The sequence below is a fragment of the Chionomys nivalis genome, chromosome 10 (genome assembly GCF_950005125.1).
Source record: "Chionomys nivalis chromosome 10, mChiNiv1.1, whole genome shotgun sequence".
Taxonomy (NCBI): domain Eukaryota; kingdom Metazoa; phylum Chordata; class Mammalia; order Rodentia; family Cricetidae; genus Chionomys; species Chionomys nivalis.
Genome location: NC_080095.1, coordinates 26,422,074 through 26,447,395, shown reverse-complemented (window position 1 = coordinate 26,447,395; position 25,322 = coordinate 26,422,074). Strand labels below are relative to the sequence as shown.

General features: G+C 49.6%; 1 protein-coding gene and 1 pseudogene across 7 annotated transcripts in view; both read right to left on the bottom strand.

Moving 5' to 3' along the window:
- Nucleotides 1-15,999, bottom strand: part of Ttc7b (tetratricopeptide repeat domain 7B) — a 215,232-nt gene extending 199,233 nt beyond the window's left edge. For 2 of the 7 annotated variants that reach the window (XM_057782135.1, XM_057782137.1), the window contains exon 1: nucleotides 15,788-15,999. In XM_057782135.1, coding sequence (XP_057638118.1) covers nucleotides 15,788-15,908 — 121 coding nt within the window. In that variant the 5' untranslated portion in view covers nucleotides 15,909-15,999. The remainder of the gene's footprint in view (nucleotides 1-15,787) is intronic. The other 5 variants (XM_057782136.1, XM_057782138.1, XM_057782140.1 and 2 more) reach the window with 5 other exon arrangements.
- Nucleotides 16,000-19,417: 3,418 nt separating this feature from the next.
- Nucleotides 19,418-24,365, bottom strand: LOC130882246 (cytotoxic granule associated RNA binding protein TIA1-like; annotated as a pseudogene).
- Between the last annotated feature and the right edge of the window lie 957 nt (nucleotides 24,366-25,322).

Sequence of the window (25,322 nt, the reverse complement as noted above, 5' to 3'; positions counted from 1 at the left end):
ACTCATCTTCTTAGAATCCAGTGAAGAGTAACACGGCTATGATCACTCCTGAAGACCCACCTCTCCCTGCCTGAGCCATGAGCCTCTCTCACACATATGCTCCAGGTCCTCAGCATCCCCCAAGTTTGTAAGTCTTACCTAGGAGCCTGTGCATGCTGGGATTTCCTGCCTCTGTCTGCAGAATCCAGCATCCTTTAAGACACACTGCAGGTCAGCCTGGGGCCGAGTCCCTCGGTCTGCGCTAATCCTGCACAGCCACACAGCATCAGCATTTAGTCAGTCTGCCAGCTTCTAACCACTTGCTACGACTCAGAGGATGAAGTATCTTCCTCAGACTGAGTGGTCAGGCCAGGGAAAGACCAGCCAAGGAGAGGGCTCTTGAGACAATGACAGCACAGAGTCAGGAATGCAAAGACCTATGTATCGAAAGGGCATTCAAGAGAGGGGAGGTCTTAAGTGGCATGGTCTAGGACCAGCAAGCAAACTGTGCAGTCGGAGCAGAGGGACAGCACTGGGGGTGGCAGACACTACTGAGCGTGGCACGCATTCTCGGCGCTGCAGTCTTGCAGGGTTTAATGCTATGACTCAAGCTCCCTCCATCTGCTGTGTCGGGAGGGGACTCGGCTAAGAGACTAGGATAGAAACAGACGACTACGGTGCACAGGTGAGAGGTGACAGCAATCTGGACACAGTGAGGTAAGAAAGAGTGAAGAGAGTGAGAAACAGACCAGGTGTGAATATAATTCAGAGGCAAAACAAACCAGGCTTACTCCTGCACTGGGTTGGAGGTATGGCCCCAACAAGTCCATGCCCTGACCTCAGGAAGGTGTGACTGTGCATTTTATGGTCAAAGGGGACTGTGAGGGACCTGGAGAAGGAAGAATTATCCTGGACTGTGTGAGTGAGCAGCTCAAGGTCAGCATCCAGGAGATGGGGCTACAGGGCAGAGGATGGAGACAAGGGTAGGAACTGCATGACATACACACGCTATGGAACCGCGCAGAGGAGAGACACAGATCTACCCGTGGAGCTCTAGAAAGATCACAATGACCTTGATTAACCAATGAGGCCCACGTCTCATCTCCTCACCTCCATAAAGCCAAGAGGATACAAATGTGGGCTGCTCTGTTACAGCAGCCTGGAAGTGATCTAATACACGGCCCATGAGAAAAGACAGAGACTAAAGATGATTCTATAGACATCGCGGTGAGCAGCAGTACCACACCACTATTTACTGAAGCAGAGGAACGAAGCCAAGTTCAACTTGCAATGACATTCAGTTTCCAGATCAAAGCTAGAGGAGGCTGAGGGGAAAGGCCTAGGAAGAAAAATCAGGACATGTCTGCTACAGAAACCAAAATTAGACTTGTAGGAAAAGCATTCCAGGGAGAAGCCGTCTCAGCAGGAACCCAGCAGGTGTGGTCTAGAGCTTCTGGAAGGAAGCCAAGCAGGTAACAAAGGCTGGAGCGTCACGGGAGGTAAGCATGCAGGCACAGTCATTACTTTCAGCAACAGGGCATCAACAACAAAGGGTGACTTTGACAGGGGTGGTCTTTGAGGAACTAGAGGTGCTGAGGCAAGTCCAATCAGTAGGAAGCAGTCATGGCTGGAACAGAGAGCAGCTAGGACTAACAATGCCTTGAGAGGAAAGCCCGGCACCCGTGTGTGCTGAGGGCACAGTCTCAGAGAAGGAGACAATGGCAAAGCAGCACAGGCCTGAGACAGGGACCGAGGGGAGAGTTCTGAGCAGAGGCAGTTGGCCGTGCTCTTTGGTGGAGCTGCAGTCCGAAGCAGCAGCAGGAGGGAAGCTGACAGATGTCCTGGTTGTAGGGCAGGGAGCGGTCACGAGATGAGGGAGCAGCGGGAGAAGTCTGCCTTGGAAGGTGGGAGCAAAGACCCACAGAAGAGCATGATACTTGCTTCCTCTGACCAGCGCATGGCAGCAAGCCCCGCCCAGACAGGGGATCGGACCAGGGGTCATCGACAGCAAAGCAAGAAGGGCACACACTGACCTTCTGTAGAAGAGGAATCTGTGGTCTACTGTAAGCCGCACCAAGTCAGTCTTCCCCAGCCCCTCAGTACTCACTCTGTCATGCTTTGCCTGGACACTAGGACCTGGCAATGGTGGGTGCTCAGTAAGTACTTCTGAAACCAATGAACACATATGTCTCCTTCCCTAGGCAGAACTCAGCTAAGGACACTGGTCTCAGGGGACTGCTCCCCCAAAGCTTCCCCCACATTGGCCATGACTGCTGACCGTGAGGTCTCAGCACAGGGTTTCTAAGGAACAACTCCAACTGTCCTTGTTTAAACTGCAACCCAGTTCACAGTGGGAGAGCATCTGGAACTCCTGACTGAAAGATGGCAAATGGCAGAGATTACGGGGCCTAGAAGAAGTTGGCATAAATGATCTTCTGGGGAAATCTTGGTAGTCAAAGTCCAGGCTTCATGCCAAAATCTCCTCCCTATATCTACACACAGCACAGAAATGAGAGAAGACAGGATGGGAGACAAAAGCAACTTGGGGAAAGAAGAGAGAACATGCTGGTCACACAGTTACACACTATACACACGTGTATACACTCTCAGTTACACACTATACACACGTGTGTACACTCTCAGTCACACAGTATACACACGTGTATACACTCAGTTACACACTATACACACGTGTATACACTCTCAGTTACACACTACACACGTGTATACACTCTCAGTCACACATTATACACACGTGTATACACTCTCAGTCACACACTATACACACGTGTATACACTCTCAGTCACACACTATACACACGTGTATACACTCAGTTACACACTATACACACGTGTATACACTCAGTCACACACTATACACACGTGTATACACTCTCAGTTACACACTATACACACGTGCATACACTCTCAGTTACACACTATACACACGTGTATACACTCTCAGTCACACACTATACACACGTGCATACACTCAGTTACACACTATACACACGTGCATACACTCTCAGTTACACACTATACACACGTGCATACACTCTCAGTTACACACTATACACACGTGCATACACTCTCAGTTACACACTATACACACGTGTATACACTCTCAGGTGCACACTATACACATGTGTATACGCTCTAAGTTTTGCACTATACACACGTGTATACACTCTCATACATGCACACACATAGACACACTCTCAGTTACGCACTATACACATGCACACAGTTACATACTCATACACATTCTCAGACATGTTCACTCATACTCAGTTACACACTCAAATCAAATCATTCAAACATCCCAATGCTCATACACTCAGTTTACATTCACTCTCTCATACGCATACACACATTCACAATTATATACTCTCACACATGCTCACACACACATTCACTGTCACAATCTCTTATAGGCTCACCCCATCCTTGCTCACACTTACTTTGTAACACACACACACACTCACACACCACATGTACATGAACACATACTTCTACAAAAATCAGCCCAAGAAAAGAAAGAAAAGCTGCAAGCCAGGGGCTGAGAGCTGATCAAGCCTGTCTTCAGAGCTCTAAGGGCAGGAAGCAACCACAGGGCCGAGGATGTTATCAGGCTAGCCCAGAGGCTAGGAAATGGTCTTCTCAGGAAGTTAGCTCCACTTACACAAATCAGACACACCCAGAGAGAACTGACAGGATCCCAGAGGAGTCAAAGCCCAGGTCGGGCCAAGGACCATGTTCTCTGAGGAGACAGGAACCCTGAGTCCTGAGTGAGGACCACAGAGGACACTCACTGTGACAAAGGGGCTAGTCCTGATGAACCCTCCAGTCCTAGCAAGACTTCAGTGCCAGGACGATGGGCAGAGACAGGCAGGATTCCACAGGAAGCGAAGCAAACTGCATGGCTTCTCACAGACCCTATTCCCAGGCTTCTGGGCCCCGCACCCAGTAGAGATCAAATCTTTTGGCCTGGGCCAGGAAGCAAAAGTAGCATTTGCTGCAGGTCATGGACTTGGCATGCCCTGCAGGACATCCTTATCAACTGGCCAGTCCCAGGCACTAGAGAGCTTGGAAGAACGCCTTTGACTCTACAAGAGCCATGGAAGTGCCTCCAGGAAAGCAGGCCTCCTGGGACAGGGCAGGCAGTCTGCAAGTGTGTAGAGCAGGACAAAGAGGGCAGTAGAAGGGACCCAGGGCCACCTCTGCTCCTGGGAAAGGCTTCTCAGATACCCACAAGAGCTCTGAGGAGGAAAAGGCTTGGTGCTGGGTCATCACTAAGAGGAATCCATCCGACAGGATATACAGAGCCCCAGGCAAGCCAACCAGGGAAGTCAGCCAACACCAACAGTCTTGCTTCTGGACCAGATTTCACACTCCACAGCCCTCATCTGACTGCCACACCCAGCCCTGACCTGAGTCCCCTCTATACTGCGTGGCCTCAGGGCAGTGGGTGTTCCTCAGCGGAGATTCAGCATTTGAGACGCAAATGAGTCTGTAAATTCCTCAACGGTGGTGTGTTCAGTAACTGAGCTCCACTGTGTCCTGACCCAGTTATCAAGGCTTGGTGTCCATGAAATCATTAACTCTGTACCAGCTGTATGTCTAGAACTGGTGCTTGGGTATAGCAATGAACAAAACCAAGCAAAGGTTCAGCTCTTGGACCTGACAATCTAGTGGTGACATTATCTGCTCCCATTTCATATACAACTCCCGGATGTCCTGTACTTGGCTCACCAAAGTGTTGAGCGAATGGCTGGAAGGGGAGGGCCTTGAGCCTGTCAGCCAGTTGAGGCCATCTGTCCTCAGCTCTGGACCTTTGTCACAGTTAGCCCCACAGGAAGCTCCTGCTCACATCTGCTATCACCGCGTCATTGCCGTGGTACTCCCTGTTCACTCTGCCCCTCTGAAGAGTCAGGCATCTGAACCCCAACACTTCGTGTGATGGTTTGAATGAGAATGCCCCATAGCTCATATATTTGCAAACTTAGTCCCCAGTTGATGAACTCTTTGGAAGGACTAGATGGCTCGAGTAGGTGGAGAAGGTGTGTCTCTGAGATTTCAAACATCCACACCAGACCCAGTGTCCCTCTCTCTGCCCGCTGCCTGTGGACAGGATGTGAAAAGCTCTCAGCTACTGTTCCAGTGCCATCTTGCCTGCTTCTTGGTATGATCAGAGGCTAACCCTCTGAAACAATCAGCAAGCCCCAATTAAAGCTTTCTTTGGTAAGAGTTGCCTCGGTCACGGTGCCTCTTTATAGCAATGGAATGCCGACTGAGGCAACTTCCTTCCCAGACCAGGCTCTCACTCCCCAGCCAGCTGCTTCTGTTCTTCGCTCCTCCAAGATCCAGGCACAGCGCCTTCCCTGCGCCAGACAGCAATGTCCCGCTGTCCCTGCACCAGAGTTCCTTCCCCTGCTAACGCACTCCAACCAGCTGTCCTGCCTGCCAGGCCTGCCAAGTAAACACCTCAAGGGTAGGTTGTTCATTAATTACACGCCACTGTATGCCCGATAACATAATTGGGGCTTCCAGTAGTAAAGCCAGTCTCTGTCCACTAGGATGACATCCTCTGAATGTGAAATGCACCCATAAGCCCGTGTGTTTAAATACTTTGTCTCAACTGGCAGAGATGTTTGGAAAGATTGTTAACCTTTAGGAAGTGTGGTCTCAATACAGGAAGTAGTCACTAGAGGAAGGCCTTGAGACTTTCTAGCCCAGCCCACTTCAGGCTCACTCTCTGCTTCCCAGGAAATGTGAACAACTGGCCTTCTGCTCCACCACCATGCCTTCCCCACCACAATGGGCTGCACCCTCAAACTGTGAGCCACAAAAGCTTTTCCCTTAAGCTGCTTTTGTCGAGGTTTTGTTTTTGTTTTTAATCGCAGCAACAGAAAAGGAAGACAACTTGTCTACTTCTAACCACTGTCCAATTCACAATCCTGCCTGCCCTGTACTCTGCCAGGCCAATCCACTGCCACGGTGCCCCACTCGGCCTTGGCTCTCCAGCAAACCAGCCACGCCCTGTGGGATGGCCGACGCTGTCACTGTCCTCCCCAGACTGCGGGGTCTCCTGTCTCACACCTGGTCCAGGGACCAGGGACTCCCGGCAGCACAAACACCTGGCACAGTGGTGAAGATCCATGTTTCCGTGTGCTAGTAAGGGCACTTGTCGCCCTTGCAGTGGACCCGAGTTCAATCCCCAGCACCTACACAGCAGCTCACAACTGTCTCCAGCTCAAGTCCCGGAGGATCTGAAGCCTTCTTCTCACCTTTGCAGGCACACGTGTGATGCACAGACATACATGCAGGCAAAACACCCATACACATAAAATAAATAAACCTTTAAAAAAGAAAAGGAAACCAGAGTCCTGCTCCTTGACCCAACAGCACACACACCTGAAGCAGGAGCTCAGCAGATCCAGAAACCTGAGGCCTTGACCTGGACTGTGACAGCTGCCTGGGGTGACCGACTCATTCTACTCTTCTGAGGTCCCTCTGTCGCCTGCTGCTTTGTCTGCACACAGGAGGTGCTCTTTAATTCCTATGATTCAAAGCAAGGGCCTCAAAGCTGCCAGTTCAAGCCCCAATGATTCTGCTTAAAAATGTGGTTTGAGCCCCTGCCTCAGCCAAGAAGAGCACTACCTGTAAAGGAGACTCCTCCAGACATGTCTGAAAATCTACAATGCCCACAGCCCTTGTCTTCACTGAACCTCCAACCATGACAAGGCTCGGTACCCTTGGCACTGCCTGGGGACTTGGTGAACGCAGACCCCTACGAGATTTGCTCCAAAGGGTCTCCAGAAGTGGAGTGTGGTGACCTGGACTCTAAACGAGCTGTCTCGGGAATTCTTCGAACTAAGCAGGTCAGAAAAGCATGAGAGCTGGAGTAAACAGACCTGGTCCCAGGAGAGCTGGACTCTGTCAGTGAGCAGCCCTGGGTCCTAGTCTACTCATCCCCTCAATGAGAAGGACCATGACCCTTGGCCTCACTTGGTGATAGGGCAATTACCAGGAATTCACATACAAGTTCACACCCAACATCTGACAGAGAAGCCTAAGGGAGCCACCAGGTCTCTTTCCCTACTGACACCATTTTAACAGCTTCAATTCAGGAAAACCAACTGTGAGGACCAAATGAGGCCCTTGGCGGTGGGGGCAAGAGTATGCACATGCCAACTCCAGGCCCAAAGGATCTGCTCAGAACAGTGCTGGCCCCTTCACCTCTGCTACACGCAGCAGGCAGGGAAAGACAAGCCCTCAGGTGGCAGGGCGTTACCCCTGCACGAGGTTTGTGGTGGCTTGTGACTGTCCTTCATATTTTGCATGACACTGTTTAGCCTAACAGCCTTGTCTCGTGGTTGAAGAGGTGGTTTGGGGAGGCATATGAAAACCTTCTTCCTGGACTTCTCAATGGGGACACCAGCTTTCACACACATCAGCTGCCTGCAAAACTCCACCATCTGCCAAGCATGAGGTCACCCAGAGAGAGAAATAGTGCCATGTGAGGCCAATAGGAACGAAGAGCAAAGGCTGCTCTGGAGTGCCTATCCAGACCAGCCGGCCAGGCAGCCCCAGGGCCGAGGTGGTGGATCGTTGAAATGCCTTCAGCAGCAAGTACTGAGCACACACCTGCCTACTGTGGTCTCAGTGGAGGAACACATTACCTCACACAACAGGAAGCCCCGACAAGAGCTGCTCCAGGCAGAAAGAAGTCTTTGGTCCCTCAATAGCCACATTCTTTCTTTAAGCTGGGTCAGCCTCTCTCAGGGGCTGGGAACCATAGTGGGTTCAAGATAGCAGCAACTCCAGGCTTCAAAGGCAGGGATAGCTTTTTCCAGACAAGAAAAGTGCCTATTTTTCCTCTATAAGCACATATAGGGGTTCTTCAGCAAGAGGAAATCTTTCCTAGAAGCCCCTGCATCAGTAAATACCTACTACTGTTTCACTAACTAGAACTGTCACATGCTCATGCCTCAGCCAATCAGAGCCAAGCTTCATTTATTGGCAGTAAAACCTCAGAAGCAATCACAGGCATGAAGTTAGAATCACAAAGGAGGGCCTAACCACAATGAAATGCTCAACACGAGGCATGGCTGGCAGCAGAACAGGGTGGAAAGTGGCACTCAAGAGTGTGTGTGCATGCGTGCGTGTGCATGTGTGTGTGCGTGTGTGTGTGTGTGTATGTGCATGTGTGTGTAGAGAGGGAACCCCTCACTTCCAAGACAAGAGACCTTCAACCTTACTTCCTGAGGCCCGCTCTATTTGCTCAGAGAACAGGGTGGGCTCATAAGTCTGTGGGTGGGCCAAGGCAACACAATACTGCACCCGTGAGCTGTGAGCCCAACTCCATCCACAATTTGAGGCCAGAAAAATAAAGGGCCCTCGTCCCTCTAAAAGTTAGCAGCTTGGTGAAGAACAAGAGAGGTGGTGAGGGGAAGAGAAAGAGCCTTGGTCATGGAATGAAGACGGTAACACTGCCACCAGCAGCATAAAATGGCTGGCCCATGGTGACATTTCCTCTGACCAAGGGAGTCCTTATAACTACCTTACAAGTCTGACACTCCTACTATAGGTCACAGTACATTAGCAGTAATTTCTGAAATCAAGAACTCTCTAAAAATAAAAAAGTTGTTATTTATTTGTGTGTGTGCATGTATACACATGTGTGTGCATGTATGCAGGTGTGCTGACCCATGTGGATGCCCTCACACATGTGTGTGCATGTATGCAGGTGTGCTGACCCATGTGGATGCCCTCACACATGTGTGTGCATGTATGCAAGTGTGCTGACCCATGTAGATGCCCTCACCCATTCATGTGCATCTGGAGACCAGAGGTTGGCATTGGTAAATATTCCTTAATCACTCTTCATAGAGATTCTCACTAAAAATAGAGTCCATATTTTTGGCTAGATTGGCCATAAAAATCTGGGATCCCGTTCTGCTCCCAGGACTGGGACTACTGCTGCCTGCTGCCACATCCCAGCTTCTTTGTATGGGTTCTAGGGTTCGGAGCCTCACTCATAAGCAAGCACTTTACCCACAGAGCCATCTCCCCAGCCCCCCAAAGCTGGTTTTTACTGTTATTCATTTGAGTAACAAAACCCAAGATGAACTGATGCCTGTTCCCGGTGTATTTATCCCTTTGCAAGAACTATACATAACTTCGGAACATGAATGGAGTGCTGCCCCAGACCGCAATGTCCAGGATATATTCCATACTCTGAAATAGCCCTCACCTGGAAAGCATCTGATTTCGAGGGATTCAGCGGACTTCGGCTGTGCCGGAGCTTTATCCAGAGTTTCCCAGGCCCTCTCACAGGGAATTCAGCAGGCAAACTCTAGGGCTCACGTTCCAACCCACTCCTCTTGCTTCTTCTGTAGCTGCCCAGGGCTTTACAGGGGGCAGCTCCTTCTCTGGGCTCCCTCTCCTGTGAATTAGACTTGATGGGTAGATTTCACAGTTTTTGTTCTCTAAGCATATGCGCCCTTCCTTCAAAGGAAACCTTAGGGGTTTGGGTCTGCTCCCGTAAGTGAGGCTTGCTCCATCCCCCAAGAGAGGTTCCCCAACAGTAAGTTTGAAAAATGACACCTGACATAATGTCCAGGGTCTCAACACAGTTATGGGTGCCTTCTCTGTGAAGGAAGGTTTGTGATCCAACACATAAAGCGTGCCTGAAGGTCAGAGCGCAGAGCAAAGCCACTAGTTAGCCATAGAGGCCAAGCAATGGTGGTGCACACCTTTAATTCCAGCACTTGGGAGAGGGAGACAGAGGCAGATGTATCTCTGTGAGTTCAAAGTCACCCTGGGCTGCACAAGACTGAATCTGTCTTAAGAAGAAATAGAGCTCACACAAAGGTGATCCCAGAATTTGGGATCATACGTCTTTAATCCCAGCACTAGGGAGGAGGAGACGGGAGAGATATGGCTGGGCTGAGAGAGAAATATAAGGTGAGAGGAGACAGGAGCTCAAGGTGGTCTGAGGATTCAGTCGGAGACGCAGTCTGAGGATTCGTAGGGATGGGATCGCCCCTTTGGTCTGAGCATTGGTAGAGGTAAGAACTCTGGCCGCTCTGCTTCTCTAATCCTTCAGCCTTCACCCCCTGATAGCTGACTCTGGGATTTTATTATTAAGACCAATTAGAATCCGTGCTCCAAGGAGGAACTTGGACCAGACCCCAACAAATGGGTAGGCTCTGACCTTCACTGAAGATCCCAGAGCTGAATGGCATGAGCAGAAGAAGCACTATAAACCAGAGGCCAGGAATCTAAACTAAACTAGCCCAGTGATGAGGGGAAAGGACACTGCTCTCAAGTGACGGGAAGATGAACCAAGCAGATGAAAGTCAAGAATCCTCCCCCAGCCCAGAGCCCCAAAGTCCCTCCATGTATGACAACTCACGCCGTGGGGAGAGCTGAGCAGTCCCAGCCCCAGCACTTGCCCTAAGTCAAGGTCTTTTTGCCCTCACTGCGGGGACCATGAGAACCAAAGCCTAGTGCCAGTAACCCAAAAGTAAGGCCATATTCTGTACCACAAAGTATGAGCTTCAGGGATGACAAGACCATATTTAAGAGCAGGATGCTGGCCAGGAAGCACAGGTAGAGGCTCATGGGAGTTCTCACTGACCTAGGAGCAGTTTGGCTCCTGGAAGCTTGTGGGATATCCCAGGAATGTCCTAAAAGATCATTCCTAAACAGCAAGGCCACTATCTCACTTCACAGCAGAGATTCAGATTATTTCCCAATCAGATTATTTCCCAAGAAGACCTTGGGCCACCAATAACAGCCTCTCTTGAGAAGTCTGCAGCGGCTTCAAGATATTAGGTAGGAGTCTAGACAGGGAAACCGTGATGCCATCCAAGCCTTCAAACACCAAGGAGGTCAGCCATAGGCAAACCAAGAACCTCTTTCATAGCATGGTCCAGATAAATTCTGGAGCCAAACTTTGGCTTTAAAAAGGCACCATTTCCCTACCAACCCATCATCAAGAGATGATTAAAATATCTCCAAGTCTCCCCAAATCAGATGGGCTGAGATCCCTTATGAGAATTACCATGTGGGCTTCCCCGCTCCAGGTGAGCTCAGAAGCAGGGCTGCCTAAAGAGATAAACTGGCTAGAGAGAGATGCTACATGACCTCACGGTGACTGCCCAGGATCCATGAACGCCAGCTCCAGCCACAGTAATATACGAGGCTCTCGCCAAGCACCAGTTCAGATACAGCTTTTCCAAGTCTCTATCTCTCACTGTTCCCCAGCCGGGGCCACATGAAGCCCTGGGACAAGAAACACCAGCTCACCATGTACTGAGCTTCATAGGTAGCAATCCTCATGGCCACGTTAATAGAGCAGCTGGTATCTTACCAATGGAAAGGCAGGCTCAGAGAGCTTAGAGTTGGTTCGAGGTCACTCAGTTCTAGCGACAGTCCGGATAAAGCCCACGTGCACTGCACTTGACGCGCGGTAAACCTTAAGAGACTAGAAGATGACTCTGGGAAGTCAGAACAGGAATGTTCTATGGAGTACCCAGGGGCCAACCACAAGCTGATGTATACCTGGTTCTCTGCCTTACTCCTAGGCTCCTGCTGTTCCTCACCCCTGTACCCACTGCGCCCACTGAGTCCCAACACCTTGTCAAGACGCAGATGGGAACTTTGCACATGTGGGGTGGGCTAAGAATCTACCCTAAACTTTAGGTAGCAAGAGCCTAGGCTTCAGTAGAAATCTCTCTACTGCTTCCACTTAAGAGATTATCATTTTTCTAGCACAGGCTGGCACACTGCCAGCCATTACAACCAGGTCGTGATTTTCTCTCTCTCTCTCTTTTTTTTGAAGACAGTGTGGAATGAGGAGCTGGCTCATGGAGCAGGTATATAAAGCCTGGCTTACCACCGGAGAAGTTGACCAGCTGGTTCAAGGTCACTCAGCCAGCTCCAGGAGTCTGGATATGGGGAGAATGTTCATTTACCATACCCAAGGCACCGAGTTCCATCCGTAGCACAGCAAATCAGACACATAGGAATGCCTACAATCTCAGCACTCTTGGAAGTGAAGACAAGGGATCAGAAGTTCAAGGTCATCCTCAGCCACACAGTGAGTTTAAAGCAAGGCCAGCTTGGGATACATCAACTTGTTTTTTAAAACAGCGGATGAAATGCATGCAGTGAGGGGCAGTAGACAGATAGCTGGTTTCCTTTCCAACTTGACGTTTGACCTTTTCTAACTTGCCCATCTCTTGGCAAAATGTCTAGCCCCATTTATCTCCAGGGTCAGGATGGAACAATAACTTCCAGTGCCCACAGCTTAGAGTCTCTAGTGAGGAACGGCCAGGCCGTCCTTCCCAGAAGGAGCTGTCCCTGCTGAGGGGAAGCAGAGAATCAGCGGCTACTTCTCTCACCCCTCTGCTGGCTCCTACCTCAGGCAGAGAAAACCCAGAGCCGTAACTGTAGCCCACAAGGTCCACCACACGCTCTGCCTCCACCCAGGCAGGGCCGTGAAGCGTCCTCTCCAGAGCTCGCTCCTTTAGCTCCTCTGGGCCTATCTCCCATAAGGCCTTCTCAGCAGGGTGTCCCAGGCCACTGTGGCCACCTACCTACTTTTCAAATCAGCAGTCCCTGAAGTTCCCACCCAACCTTTCCCTTCATCCCTCCAGCAGCACCGACCACCATCAGCATCCTGCTTATGATGCAATGAACACATCACCTGCCTCACTGGCCCTTCCCCGCCAAAAAGTGGGCTTGGGTGTCTGTTCGCTAATACAGCCTTCTGTGCGCACAGTAGGTACTCAATATTTATGGGATGATGGAATGAAGGGGTAAATAAATAAAGAATAGTCTGCTAATAACTTCTAACAACAATCTATAAGCCTTTGTCCTCATCCCCACAGACAAGTGTAGGCTTTACCTCTCATCAAGGAAACTCTGCAACAAGATGGAGACCATTACAGAAAACCACAACCAATCAAAACGCAGAGCTGTGGCACCCAGTCCCAACTGATACATCTACAAAACACTCCCACACCTAAAGCTCGGTGGTTACTGATGGAAGACTTCAGAAACTTTGATCTTTTTTTCCTGTCAGAGTCTCCTATTCCTATAGCCCAAGCCACCAACTGATGATACAGCCAAGGATGACCCTGTACTCTCTCCCACTCTGAGGGCTTGGGATTATAGATATGCCAACCACACCCAGTTCCCATACACCACTGTCTCACTCTGGCCGTCACTGTCTGGAACTCAGAGTTCTGCCACCTCTGCCTTTCCAGTGCTGAGATTAAAGGAGTGTCAACATATCCATCCTGTTGAACCCAGAACTGTATGTATGTTAGGCAAGCATCCCGATCTACTTCATCCCCAGCCCGTTTTTAATCTTCCTAATTCCTGCAAGGAACTTCTTTAAAAACAAACAAACAAAAAACAACACCACAGTCTCACTACATAGCCCTGACTAGCCTAGAACTCACAGAGATCTGCCTGTTTCTAGAGGACCAGGATTACAGGCGTGTCACCACACTCAGTAAAGGACATTTTTAAGAGACTCTGAATGTTAAGGGAACTGAGTGGTGAGGCAACAGGCTCCAGGCAGTTGATGCAGTGACCAAGGTCACAGAGACAGGGTGAAGCAGCAGCAGGACCAAGCCCCGGGCTGCTGGCTGCAGGGACCGCAGGCTCCTGTTGACCTGCAGGCAGCTGCCTTCAAAAAGCTGTCTTATATGACCAGTGTGATGCTCATTTGTTTTCCTTACTGCACATAGTAAAGCAGTGTCCCACCTGCCCAAAACATGTGCTAGCAAACCCACTGGAACTACAAGGGAGCCGGGACCCCAAAGCCAGGAAGACGTCCCACTAGCAGGCCCAGGAAGGCCCCATCAGCCAGGGGAAGAGTCACCCTCAGACAGCAGATACACTATTTGGGGTTTGTTCCATCCCTTTCTCTGCTTTATCTTTGTCTTTCTGAGCAGTCTCTTTGCCCTCTTCATGTCTCGGTGACCTTGCCCCATCTGTGGCTGCTCCTCACCACGTGAGGCTTTGGGACAAAACTATCTCCCACAGTGCTCTGCTCATCCCCACCACCCTGCTCACCCTATTCTCAGCGGCAGCTGAGGCCACAGGAACCAGGTTCTGGAAGGACGGGCCTATGCATGAAAGTCCACTCGTCCACTCATTCCAGGGACCACAGAGACTTGAGTCAGTTCGGTCTCTCCTCCTGCCTGTTGTTTTCAGTCACATAAACTTGTCGGTTTTCTTTAAGCCACTTCTCACGGATTACGTCCATATTTGAGTCCACGAGGGCAGAGGCCCGGTCAGCACCTGGCACAGGTGGGCACAGGCACTACACATGGCAGACAGCAGGAAGCGGGCAGGTCTGGGAGGAAGCTCAAAAACACACTGACTCCTACCATCAACCTGCACAGAGGAGATGGAATGATTGGTACGGGAGACTCAGGACTGGGACCTCAACAAGAGCAAAGAAACTGAGGGTACGGAAACGAGACAAAGAGGGCAAGGGCAAGCTGCCTTTGAGGTTCTGGGGACTCAGCACCCTTCTTTCAAGGTGCTAACTTAACTGAGACAAACCATCATTTTCCAAAAAAAACCCTTCAAAGAAAGGTACTGTAGTTGACAGTGTGCAAAACCAAAATCTTGCCCTCTCTGCATGGTGATATGTTCCTATGGTCCTAAGCTTGGGAGGCGAGGATGGATGGAGGCTAGCCTAAGCGATATGGTGAGTTTGCGGGTTACATAGTGAAGCCCAACTAAAAAGAAAACTTTTCAATTCCAGGCACTATTTCACGTCCTTTCTCGGATGAGCAGTGCCAGCCCTTCATTCATTCTCTCTGTGACTTAGCTGTTTGGCCCCCACTGGCCCAGCCAGCCTTGGGAAGCCAGAGGTGAAACAGGACAAAATCTTCTGCCCTCTCATGGTGCTCCTAGTGCCTGCCTGTGGTTTTGGCGCGTACTAAAACACAACCAAATATTAACCATACTTGCTTCCAAAACAAATAAGGCCACGTGGAGTCTCCCTCTGGAATGTGATTTTGGCTGCAATTTTGGTTTGATGGGTTGGGAGATTCAGTTCAGCAAACGGGGTCGTTGGCCAAGTCCAGCCACCGATTTCCAACTCAGACTCCGGGCTCCTGGGCACACCAAGCCCCTCGTCCAATCAGCTCCATCACCCTTCAGTCTTCAACCACAGCCTCACCTTTCTGCCCAATAACCTTCTCCTTGACTCTGTTTCCTTTATACTCTCCACCCTGACCTCTCTGGGTCTGCAGATTTGACATCCAACTGTTCGGCCTCAAGACACACACCCCCAACCTGCCAATGCCACCTCGAACATCCTCCAAGTCTGAGCGTCCTCCCGGGGCCCTTGAATACCATATGTTTACAACATCACCATTCGCAGGACTCCTGAGCACACCACACACACTCTGGTGACCCCCAGATGCCAACAGGCATGTCCTAGGGATGACATACACACACACACACACACACACACACACACACACACACCAGCTTCAACTTCTTGGAAGCCACCAGGGTCTGGCCCCTGGCCTCCGGGGTCAGTGATCTTCCCTGCCCTGCACGCCTGGACTCTGGGGCGCCGCCACCGCCCGCCGGCCCAGCAGCACGCCGCGTGACCGGAGGACCCCGCGTTCCCCAAGGGCCTGGCCCCGCGCACATCGCGCGGCCTGCGCCTCGCCGCCCGGCCGCGCCCCTGCTCGCGCCCCGCGCCTCGGGCCTAGCCCCGGAGGCCTCCGCGGCCCCGCAGCCCCGGTGCGCCCGAGCGTACCGTTGGCGATGAGCTTGGCCGACAGCTGCTTGACGAGCTCGGGGATCCGCTCCCATTGGCACTCGGTGCGGCAGCGCTCGATCTCCGTCTCCAGCCGCGAGCCCGCCTTCCTGGTCGCCATGGCCGCCCTGGCCGGCCCGGCGCGCGCCCGCAGGCCCCGCAGGCCCCGCCGCCGCCGGGCCCCGCGCCGCCTCCCGCTGCGGCCGCGGGCTCGGGCTCCGGCTCCCGGCTCGGCGGCGTAACGGGAACGCCGGCCGGGGAAGGGGCGGGGAGCAGGCGGCGGCGGGCGCGGCGGGGCCCCGGGCGCCGCGAGGAGCGGCCCCTGCCGGCCAGGGCCGGAGCCGCAGCGGGCCGGGGCGGAGGCCGGGAGGACAGGGAGGAGAGCCGGGCGTGAGGAGCGCGGGATCCTCTGAGGTGCAAGCCTGAGGCTGTGCGGGGTCAAGCCAGGGCAGCCATCCCCGGCACGCTCGGGGGCCCCGCAGGCCCGGGTGCCTGGTATGAGGGGGCGTGAAGGGCGGGCCTGCCTCGGCTCGCCCTGCCATCGCAGGTTGCCAGTGCTGGCCCGTGCCCCTCCTCAGGCTCCCCTCTGCCCCAGGCAGCCTGGGGCCCCAAACTGCCAGAAGGGGCGGAGACTTCTCCAGAACCTGCCCGAGGTTCCTTAGATGTATGTTGGTAGAGAGTGAGGCCGGGACAGTTGCAAGCCCTCTGAAGAGAATGCCAAGTCATCCGTGGGGCTTCCTGGTCTTGACACTGGAACTGATAGCAGGGGCAGGGGTCTAAGTTGAGCATTATTTCACCTGTGCATTTAATATTTGATGGATAGTTAGAGGTTGCTGACACTGACCTAGGCAGTGCTTTAGGGCTGTGGAAACGGAATGAAGAAGGCATCAAGCCTGCCTTGCTGGAGCTTACATTCCATTCATGAAAATGAATTAATTAAGTAAAATAGAGTAGCAAATTAGAAAGCCTTAAAACAAAACAAACAAACAAAAAAGGCTGAAGAAACAGCAGTATCTAGTGAGGAAGATGAGAGCCGGGAGGGTAGGATCTCAAATGGAATGGTTAGTACGGTGTTGAAGTGCCCTTTGACAGTCTTAAAGGTGAGAGAGTCCTGGATATGGGGAGAAGGGCAGAACATTGAGGCAAGACAATATTAAGAGCAAAGGCCTTGGGTTTACCATATTTGGCGAGTTAGGAAAAGGCCAGAGAGGCTGCAGTGGCGTGGAGGAAGGGAGTAGAGCCTGTGATCTCAGAGAGGAGCGGGTGGGAGTTTAGTTTCTGCTGGCCCTCGTGGACCATTAGCAAGACCAGCTCTCTCCCTGCTGCCGGGAGCTGAAGAGGGGCCTACGCCTGAGGAATGGCAGGCACTGCCTGCAAGGTGAACATTGCAGGGGGGGGCGGTGTTAGGGATAGTTGGTTAGGGAACGTGGCTTCAGGGGCAATGGGTGGGGGGACTCTGCAATACTGCTTCTGAAAATGGAGTTGTCATTCTGGCAGGACCCTGTCACCAGGTTCAAGGGAACACCCTCATCATCCCTCCCAGTGCATCTCCTCCATCTTTCCAAAGATGTCAGCGAAGAGTTTCTAGTCATGCCCTGGGGCTAATGAAGAGCAGACTTAGGGTCCCGGTTTACCTGAGCAGAAACAAACTCAGCAAGGGCCCAGAGAAAAGAAGTGCCTGGGACTTGATCAGAAGCTGAGCAGATGGGGCTCGGACACTAAGGACAGCCCAAGAACAGACAACAGAAAGCCAGAGGGAAGGAAGGCAAAGGAGTCTCCTCCGGAGCTGTTCCACACACGCTTTCAAATCCTACTGAGAGATCTGTCCAAGTGTGTTTGCTTGGGATACTCTCCCTCTTCAAGATCAAGGTCTCCTCAAGCCAAAGGTCACCAAGAAACCTTGTTCAGCAGACGGTCCCTGTGTGATCCAAGGACTGATGGTCTGCCTGCCTTAGTGGCATGCAAAATAACGATGTCATAACACAACTTGGCCTCCGTGACCACAGCGAAAGGCGGAGCACCGGTGTTTTTCCCGGGGTGGGAGATGCCAGGCAGTGGCATTTGACCCTCCCCATCCCTGCCCCCAGTTGTCTTCTCTCCCTGTCACGTCTACTGTGGAATGCAGCAGTTAGAACTTAACGATAGAGTGGAATAGATGAAGGCTACCACTCTAACTGCTCTGTGCCTCTTTGACACCACAGTCTAGAATCAGCACACAACAAATACATGTGACTCGCTTTGGATTGCGTAGGTTTTGAGTGTATCCTCCTGGCTTCCTATGTTGGGAACTTGGCCCCTAGGATGGTGAGGGCCCTCAAAGAGGACTGGTGGGAAGATTGTTGGGTCAAAAGGGAAGCTGCCCTGGTAAAGGACTAATGTAGCTGTGTGGGTGGGGCCTCAGCTCTCACAAGTGGGTTGTGAGCCCCATCTCTAGCTTCCGGTTTGTTGATGTAATGTTTCCCTCACCAACGATGTATTAGGTACTTTCCATGGCTCTGATGTGTAGGTAGGTGGGGAAACTAAACTGAATGCTGGGAGAAAGAAGGCGGAGTCAGGGAGATGCCATGTAGTCACCCAAGAAACAAGATGCGAGGTAACAAACCACGAGCCTCGTGGTAAAATATAAAATAATAGAAATGGGTTAATTTAAGATATAAGAGCTAGCTAGGAATATGCCTGAGCCATTGGCCAAAGCAGCTTCTTTATTAACCAAGGGTAATAAAACATATTCACAGCATACAGAGGGGAATCCCACAGCAGTGATGTAATACCATAGCCAAGGCTATGAACTTGACAGAGCAAGGATGAGAGACAGGAAAGGGTTGGATGGAGGAAAAGGAAGGGGGAAAATTATGATATTGTATTATATCATATTATATGGACAAAATTAGCATGACCAAGGTGACTTACAGAAGGAAGAGTTTTATTTGGGTTTCCAGCCCTGGAAGGGTAAGAGTCCATGAGGGTGGAGCAGAGGCATGGAGGCCGAAGCAGAAAGCTAAGGGCTCACATCTTGAACCCTCAAACAGGAAGCAGAATGAACAAACTCAAAACGGCATGAGTCTTCAAACTCTCAAGTCTCCAGTGACATTCCTCCTCCAACAAGGCCATACCTCCTACGCATCCCCAAACAGTACCACCTCCTAGGAAGAAAGTATTCAAATTCCCAAGGCTATGGGGGACATTTATCATTTGATCCATCATATATATATATATATGTATATGTATATATATATACATATATATATATATATGTATACTTCTACCGCACATCCTGAGGGCTTCACAAAAGCTGAGCTGAAACCAACACCACACTCTTCAGAACTGTGAAATAAATAAACCTTTTTGTTTTGTTTTGTTTATAAAGGTGACTTGCCTCCGGTGTCCCACTACAGTAAAGAAAAGCAGACTGACACACATCACTACGTTCTAGGCCTTCACATTCACTGGCGCTGACGCAAAGCAGAACATCTTCAGATCATGTTCTTGACTGTCAAAATATGTGGGTACAGTGGTTGGGGGCAGGGGCTGATGAGCATGGTCAACTTAATCCGTCAAAAAAAGAAACTTCTGGTGTTCACTGTGTGTAGCCTGAGAGCTGGGCCCTGCAGTTTCCAAGACCCTTCCCAGCTAGGTAATATCTTCTTCTTTGCCCTTCACTGGTCCTGTGATTGCCACCACCACATCATCCCTGAAGAGGCATAACTGACCCATGAGAGAAGGCCCCAGGTGAGATCACCTGCAGGTGGTACTCAGGTAAATTCAGGAGGAGGAGGAGGAGGTTATTCATGCTAGGTAATAGCAATTAGGTCGACATTCTCTGAGCATTTGTTCATTCAGGAATTACAAGTTTGGCAAGTTTGTGAAGAATTGTTGCCTGGGGCCTGGTAGAAAAGAAGCCACATAGAAGAGGTTGGGAGGGAAGCCAGACCTAAGGCAAGATCCCTGGGAAGGAGGTTGCCAGGAACAGATTGATGGTTTGGGTTCAGAAGGTCAGGGCTAACAGGTAGCTATGGTAACAGAACCTGGAGTCCCTCTAGAATCAGGGCAAGGCAAGCAGACAGGGGAGAGCTTCAGGATGAGGAAATTGTGGGCTAGGCCAGTGTACAGGGTGCTCCTAGGGAGGAGAAGGTGCTGCTGAGAGCAGGAGTCGGTGCCGCTGTCCTTGCTCCTGTCTGGGCCTGGTAGGCCTCAAAGTGTCACCCGATTCTCCGCATAGTCCCTCGCCCTTCACAGTGGACTTCGCCTCAGAACTATGTCTCAGACAACCTTCTCTGTCCATCTCTCCCCCTCACTCTGCTTGGGTGTTGTTCTCGCCACCAGCTGTTCTGAGCTCACTCATTTGGAATGGATCCTTGGCCTGCCTTAACTGGAGGGAAGCTGCAGGGATTTTTGTGTGGCGTTCTTCACTGATTGGTGTCCCCAACCAGGAGAGAAATGCCTAGCATGTAGTAAGCACTCAATAAACATGATCAAAGGGTCGGAGATGTAGCTTAGTTGGTAGAGTGATCCCTTGGCAAGTAGAAAGCCTTGGGTTCAGTTCTGGCCTCTGTGTAAAGGCAGACTTCGTAACACTCCCCTATGATCTCAACACCTGGAGGGTGAGGCAGGAGGATCATCTTCAGCTACTAATGCATGGTGTTTGAGGTCAGCCTAGGGTATGTGAAATTCTGTCTCAGAGAGAGAGAGAGAGAGACAGAGAGAGAGAGAGAGAGACAGAGGAGAGAGACAGAGAGCAGAAGGAAGGTGGTGGGCTGACACTATGCAGACACCCCAGGCTCGAATCTCCTGAGGATGTATCCCCAGGGGCATGTGCACCCACCAACTGAAGCAGACATTCTGAGTTTAAGGTCGAGATGGAAATCTAAAAGGATTTTAGACTTAAACATGATAACAGAGAGTAATTGTAGTGATAGTTTATTGATTTAACTAATAAGCTTGCCTAAAGATCAGAGAAGCAGAGTGGACAGTCACTAGAGAGTTCTTTTTTTTTTTTTCTTTTTTAAAGAAAACATAAAGGAATTTTAACATTCAAACAGTCAGGATAAAGAATACTGGCTCCATGACCCAGCAAGAGTCACTCAGGTTCTATACAGTACCAGAGAGTAAAATTTAAATGCATATTACAAAGAAGTTCAGTTTAAAAACCTTAATTTCCTGACCTGATACTTACACCAGGAGGAAGTTTTTAGGTTGAAAATGACTTAAATGACTGAACACTGAAATTTAAACGACCGCCAGCCATGTCCCTAAACCATCAGTCTGTCATCAGGAATGCGTCACCACCACCTTCTCAGCAGCAAAGCAATGTGCACTTTAAGGTCTGTGCAGTAAGAACATGCTGCTAACAAAAGTCCCCAGTGCTGAGTCAGAAGAAGAGAGAAACTACACTCTGCACAAAATAAATTACTTGTGTCCTGTGCTCTATGAGTTGCAAAGGAAGTAAAATTCTTTAATAGAGAAAAGTACTGAGGGTACTAAAATAGAACCAAAAGGCTGAAGAAAAGAAAAAAAACCTAAAAGAGAAAAGAAAAAGAAAAATTAGCCAAAATAGCTTCCTGATGTGTATGACTTTTTTTTTAATTAAAATGTTTTTTAATATTTTGTTTAAACTGCTTTTATTGCCTGTCCTAATCTGTAGAAGTTTACAAAGAAATAAAATTTTCAAGCATTTAAAAAATGTATTCATCTTCCATAAAGCAAATTTCAATGTATTAGTACTTAAAAATACACAATGACTTAATGAGACATCAGCACAACCGCATGGAATTGAGCTCCAGAAAAGCACACATTTCGAGCTGTCTTCCTGGGCTCTGCTTTCCGAAAGGACTGGCTTAGAGAACAGGTTAGAACCAAACGCTTCTCCCTGGAAGATGCAGGCCAGGACACGCTTCCAATTCCACAAGCCTAAGTAAAATGCAGGGAACTCTCTGCAGGTCTCAAAACCCACAGTTCACAGGGCCTCCTTCCTCTCTGATGTCAATGAGGAGGTTGTGGTCATCACTGAAACCAAACCAAACTGAGAGACTCAGAAATGTACTAGAAATCCCAAGGCTAGAACACTGCCATCAAAGAGCAAACCTCAAAAATAATGCCGGAGCTCCTGGAGATCAGGGACCAAAGAACCAAGTCAAGCCTGTGCTGAGGAGCCTCTTCTTTGACGGCTAGTTAAGGAGGTAGGATTTTATGGGATTTTGTTTGTTTCTTTCTTTGTTTGTTCATATTTTGGCCTCTGAATATTTTTAAAAATGTTTTGCCCAACTGGTTCTTCAGGCTAATCTTGGAGTTCTTACTGAATCCCAAGCCTGACAGAGGAATATTCTACAGTTTCACAGCTATCATTTATACGCATTAAAGTGGATTTACTTCTTAAGTAAATCTAAATAGAAAAGATCAAATTAATATATTCCTTTACATACAACTTTGTGTCTCAAAAATTCTTGAAAAACAAGAACAGATGAGTTTGTATCAAACACCATCAAAGTAAGTATGTGATATTCACATGTAAACGTAAACCCCGTCTCACGTCAATTCCTCATGACACCTTTTGGAAGGGAATGACATACAAAGCTTGCTAACTTGCGGAACTATCTTAGGAAATGACACATGTAAACATAGATGCTGAGCCATGAAGCTGATATGGGTGAGGACTCAGCACACTGCAGAGTCTCCTTAGTCACGAGTTGTTGTTTGTATAGTTCCTAGTAGATGGCAAAGTTTATCACAGAAGATAAAAATCCCTTTAAACAAATCCAACAGGGGATCCTTGAGGCACCTTCTCATATAAAAACAAGATGAATGTCATTTCAGTCCATCTGAGAAAAGCTTTCAATCTAAGTGGACATCACTTTTTTTCACTTAAGAATATTTTACAGAATTTTCATAAGGCAGGACAAATTTATGAAAACAATGCACATACAAAATGATGTAAACTAATAATCTACATTAAAAATTCCAAAGGGTAACAGTAGAGATGATATTGGTCACATAATGCCTACTCTGTAAAACTAACACAGACCCGCGCATACGCTGAAAGTTCTAAAGAACTTCTAAACTTTGCACAAGTTGGCTTTTCTTTTAACATCTAGATTACATGTTTTAAATCCTATCAAGAATGCAAACTAAAACTGCACGCTACTTTAGTGGAAAAAGTTCAACACTGTGCGATTTTCTGCCTCTTAATTCTTAAGAAGTGGGCAGCAATCCCCGCATTTATCTTTGAAACAAGGATCTGAGAAACTTTATCAAAAAAGATAATGAAGGCAAAAATTGGCAGACATCCACCATCTTGTTCCTTTTGAAAAAAACGTGGATGAAAAGTAATTTCGCTATTAAAAGATGAAATCTTTTAAATAAATACATTGTTATCTGGCATCTGTACGGACTGATCTGGTAAATCTTTAGGTAAACAGCAGCTTTCCTGCCCTCCCTGTGGTGCCAAGCCCCTGGCTTCCATCCTGTGGTGTGCTTCCACTGGGTCTCATACCCTGCCACTCAATACCCAGCAGGCTGGTTAGGAAGCAGCCATTCTGTCCTTGAGGAGGCGGCCGGCACACTGTAGTTGGGTCCCATCCACGGGGCAGAAAACTGGGTCTGAATCCCTGCTGGCCCGCGGCTGGCCATGCATCCCGTAGGCAGGTACTTGCTAACTATTAGGCACATACTGGCCAGTCTATTGTGCATTTCCATACCACCGGCCCCTCTGGCCATATGCTGGTGGCTATCCAATTTGATTTTGCTGCAGTTGCATGGGATTTATCATATCATATCATGGAATTTATCATATCTTTGCCCCAATAGCATTTCACCACATGCCCGTCCATGGTAGTACCATTAGCAGAAACAATCGCACGTGCTGCACTTTCATGGGAATTGAACCAAACAAATGAATATCCTTTATCAGAGAAGACTCCAGTTTCCACTGTTTGTCCAAACGGAGAAAAAGTCCAATGCATTGGTTGCTCTGTCAGTCCCGATGTCACCCCTCCACAGTACACGGCGCAGTTGCTGGGGCGAGACTGACTTACAACCTCATCATACGACAGCTGTTTGGTGTTCGACTCATATGTACTCTTTGGAGCTGGAGGCTTTGGGGTTGCCCAGTTAGTTCTGATTTGTCTTTCACCAAGCCACTGGCCACCCATCTGCTGAATGGCATTTTCTGCCTCCCAGTTGTTGAAAAAGGAGACAAAGCCATATCCCTTAGACTTCCCCATAGCCATGTTTTTTTTTACCACGCTGGCACCTGAAATTCTCCCAAACTGTGCAAAAGCTACTTTGATGGCTTCAGTTGCAATTTCTGGGCTGAGGTCATCAACAAACACATGGAAGTGATTGCTTATATCTTTCTTTTGACCTCTGGGGGTTGTTGCCCGATTCACTTCAACATCCTCCCCCATTATCTTCCGCTCATTCTCAGCAGCCAGCGCAAAAGAGTATGGGTCGTTCCCGCTGTATCCATAATCATTTTGCCATTTTCACAAGGTCTAATCTGGCTAAAGAGCCGGAGGATGAGAGCTTCAGTCACATCTCGGGAAAGGTTACCAATGTATAGAGTCTTGGGCATCTTGTCCTCCATGGCTGCTCCGGTCGCAGGGGCACCTCAGAGTCCAGCTCCCTGCCCTTCACTACCTCCCAAATCATTGGGGCAGCTATGGCTGAGGAAGAGTGGGCCTCCTCGCTTGGCTGGAGGTTTCCTCCGGCCGCAATCACACCCACTAGAGAGTTCTTTTACCTCTACCAATGCTCAGACTGAAGGGACCATCCTGTCCTTAGACTGCACCTCCAGACTCCATCTGTCCACACCAAACCTCAGACTGTCTGAGCTCCTGTCTCCTCCCGCCTTATATTCCTCTCTCAGCCCAGCCACATCACTCCTGTCTCCACCTCCCTCCCTAGTGCTGGGATTAAAGGCTTGGGATCCCAAGTGCTAGGACTGCCTTTGTGTAAACTCTGTTTCTCTTTTAGACAGATTCAATCTTGTATAGCCCAGGGTGGCCTTGAACTCACAGAGATCCCTCTGTCTCTGTCTTCTGAGTCCTGGGATTAAAGGTGCATACCACCACTGCCTGGCCTCTAGTGGCTTAGCTCTGCACTCTGATCTTCAGGCAAACTTTATTTGTTAAAACACAAACAAAATATCACTACACGCAGTGTCTTCTAACCTTTGACCTTACAGTGCTGCAGCCTTGTAGTCCAGTTGTCAGGGCCAGGGAGTTTCTCAGCCGGCCAAGGAAGGGTGGGGCGGCCCGTGTGAAGCTGAGGCGGTGGGAAGACTAGGGCTGAGAAGGTTCATGGAGGCTGTCAGGTCCAGGGCAGAAGTATCAAGGGCTGTAATGCATTTGGCTGGCTTTCAATTGTGTCATATTTGACTCATAAAAAGAAATACATATAATCCCAAACCCACACCATGAAACAGGAAGATGCAAACCAGCAAGGTGAGGCTACTGATTATCCCAGTGCCGACTGTCCCTAGGTTTGGCATCTGCTGCACCGCCCTGTGGTTGGTCGTAAGTCAACTTCCTGCTGCTTTTGG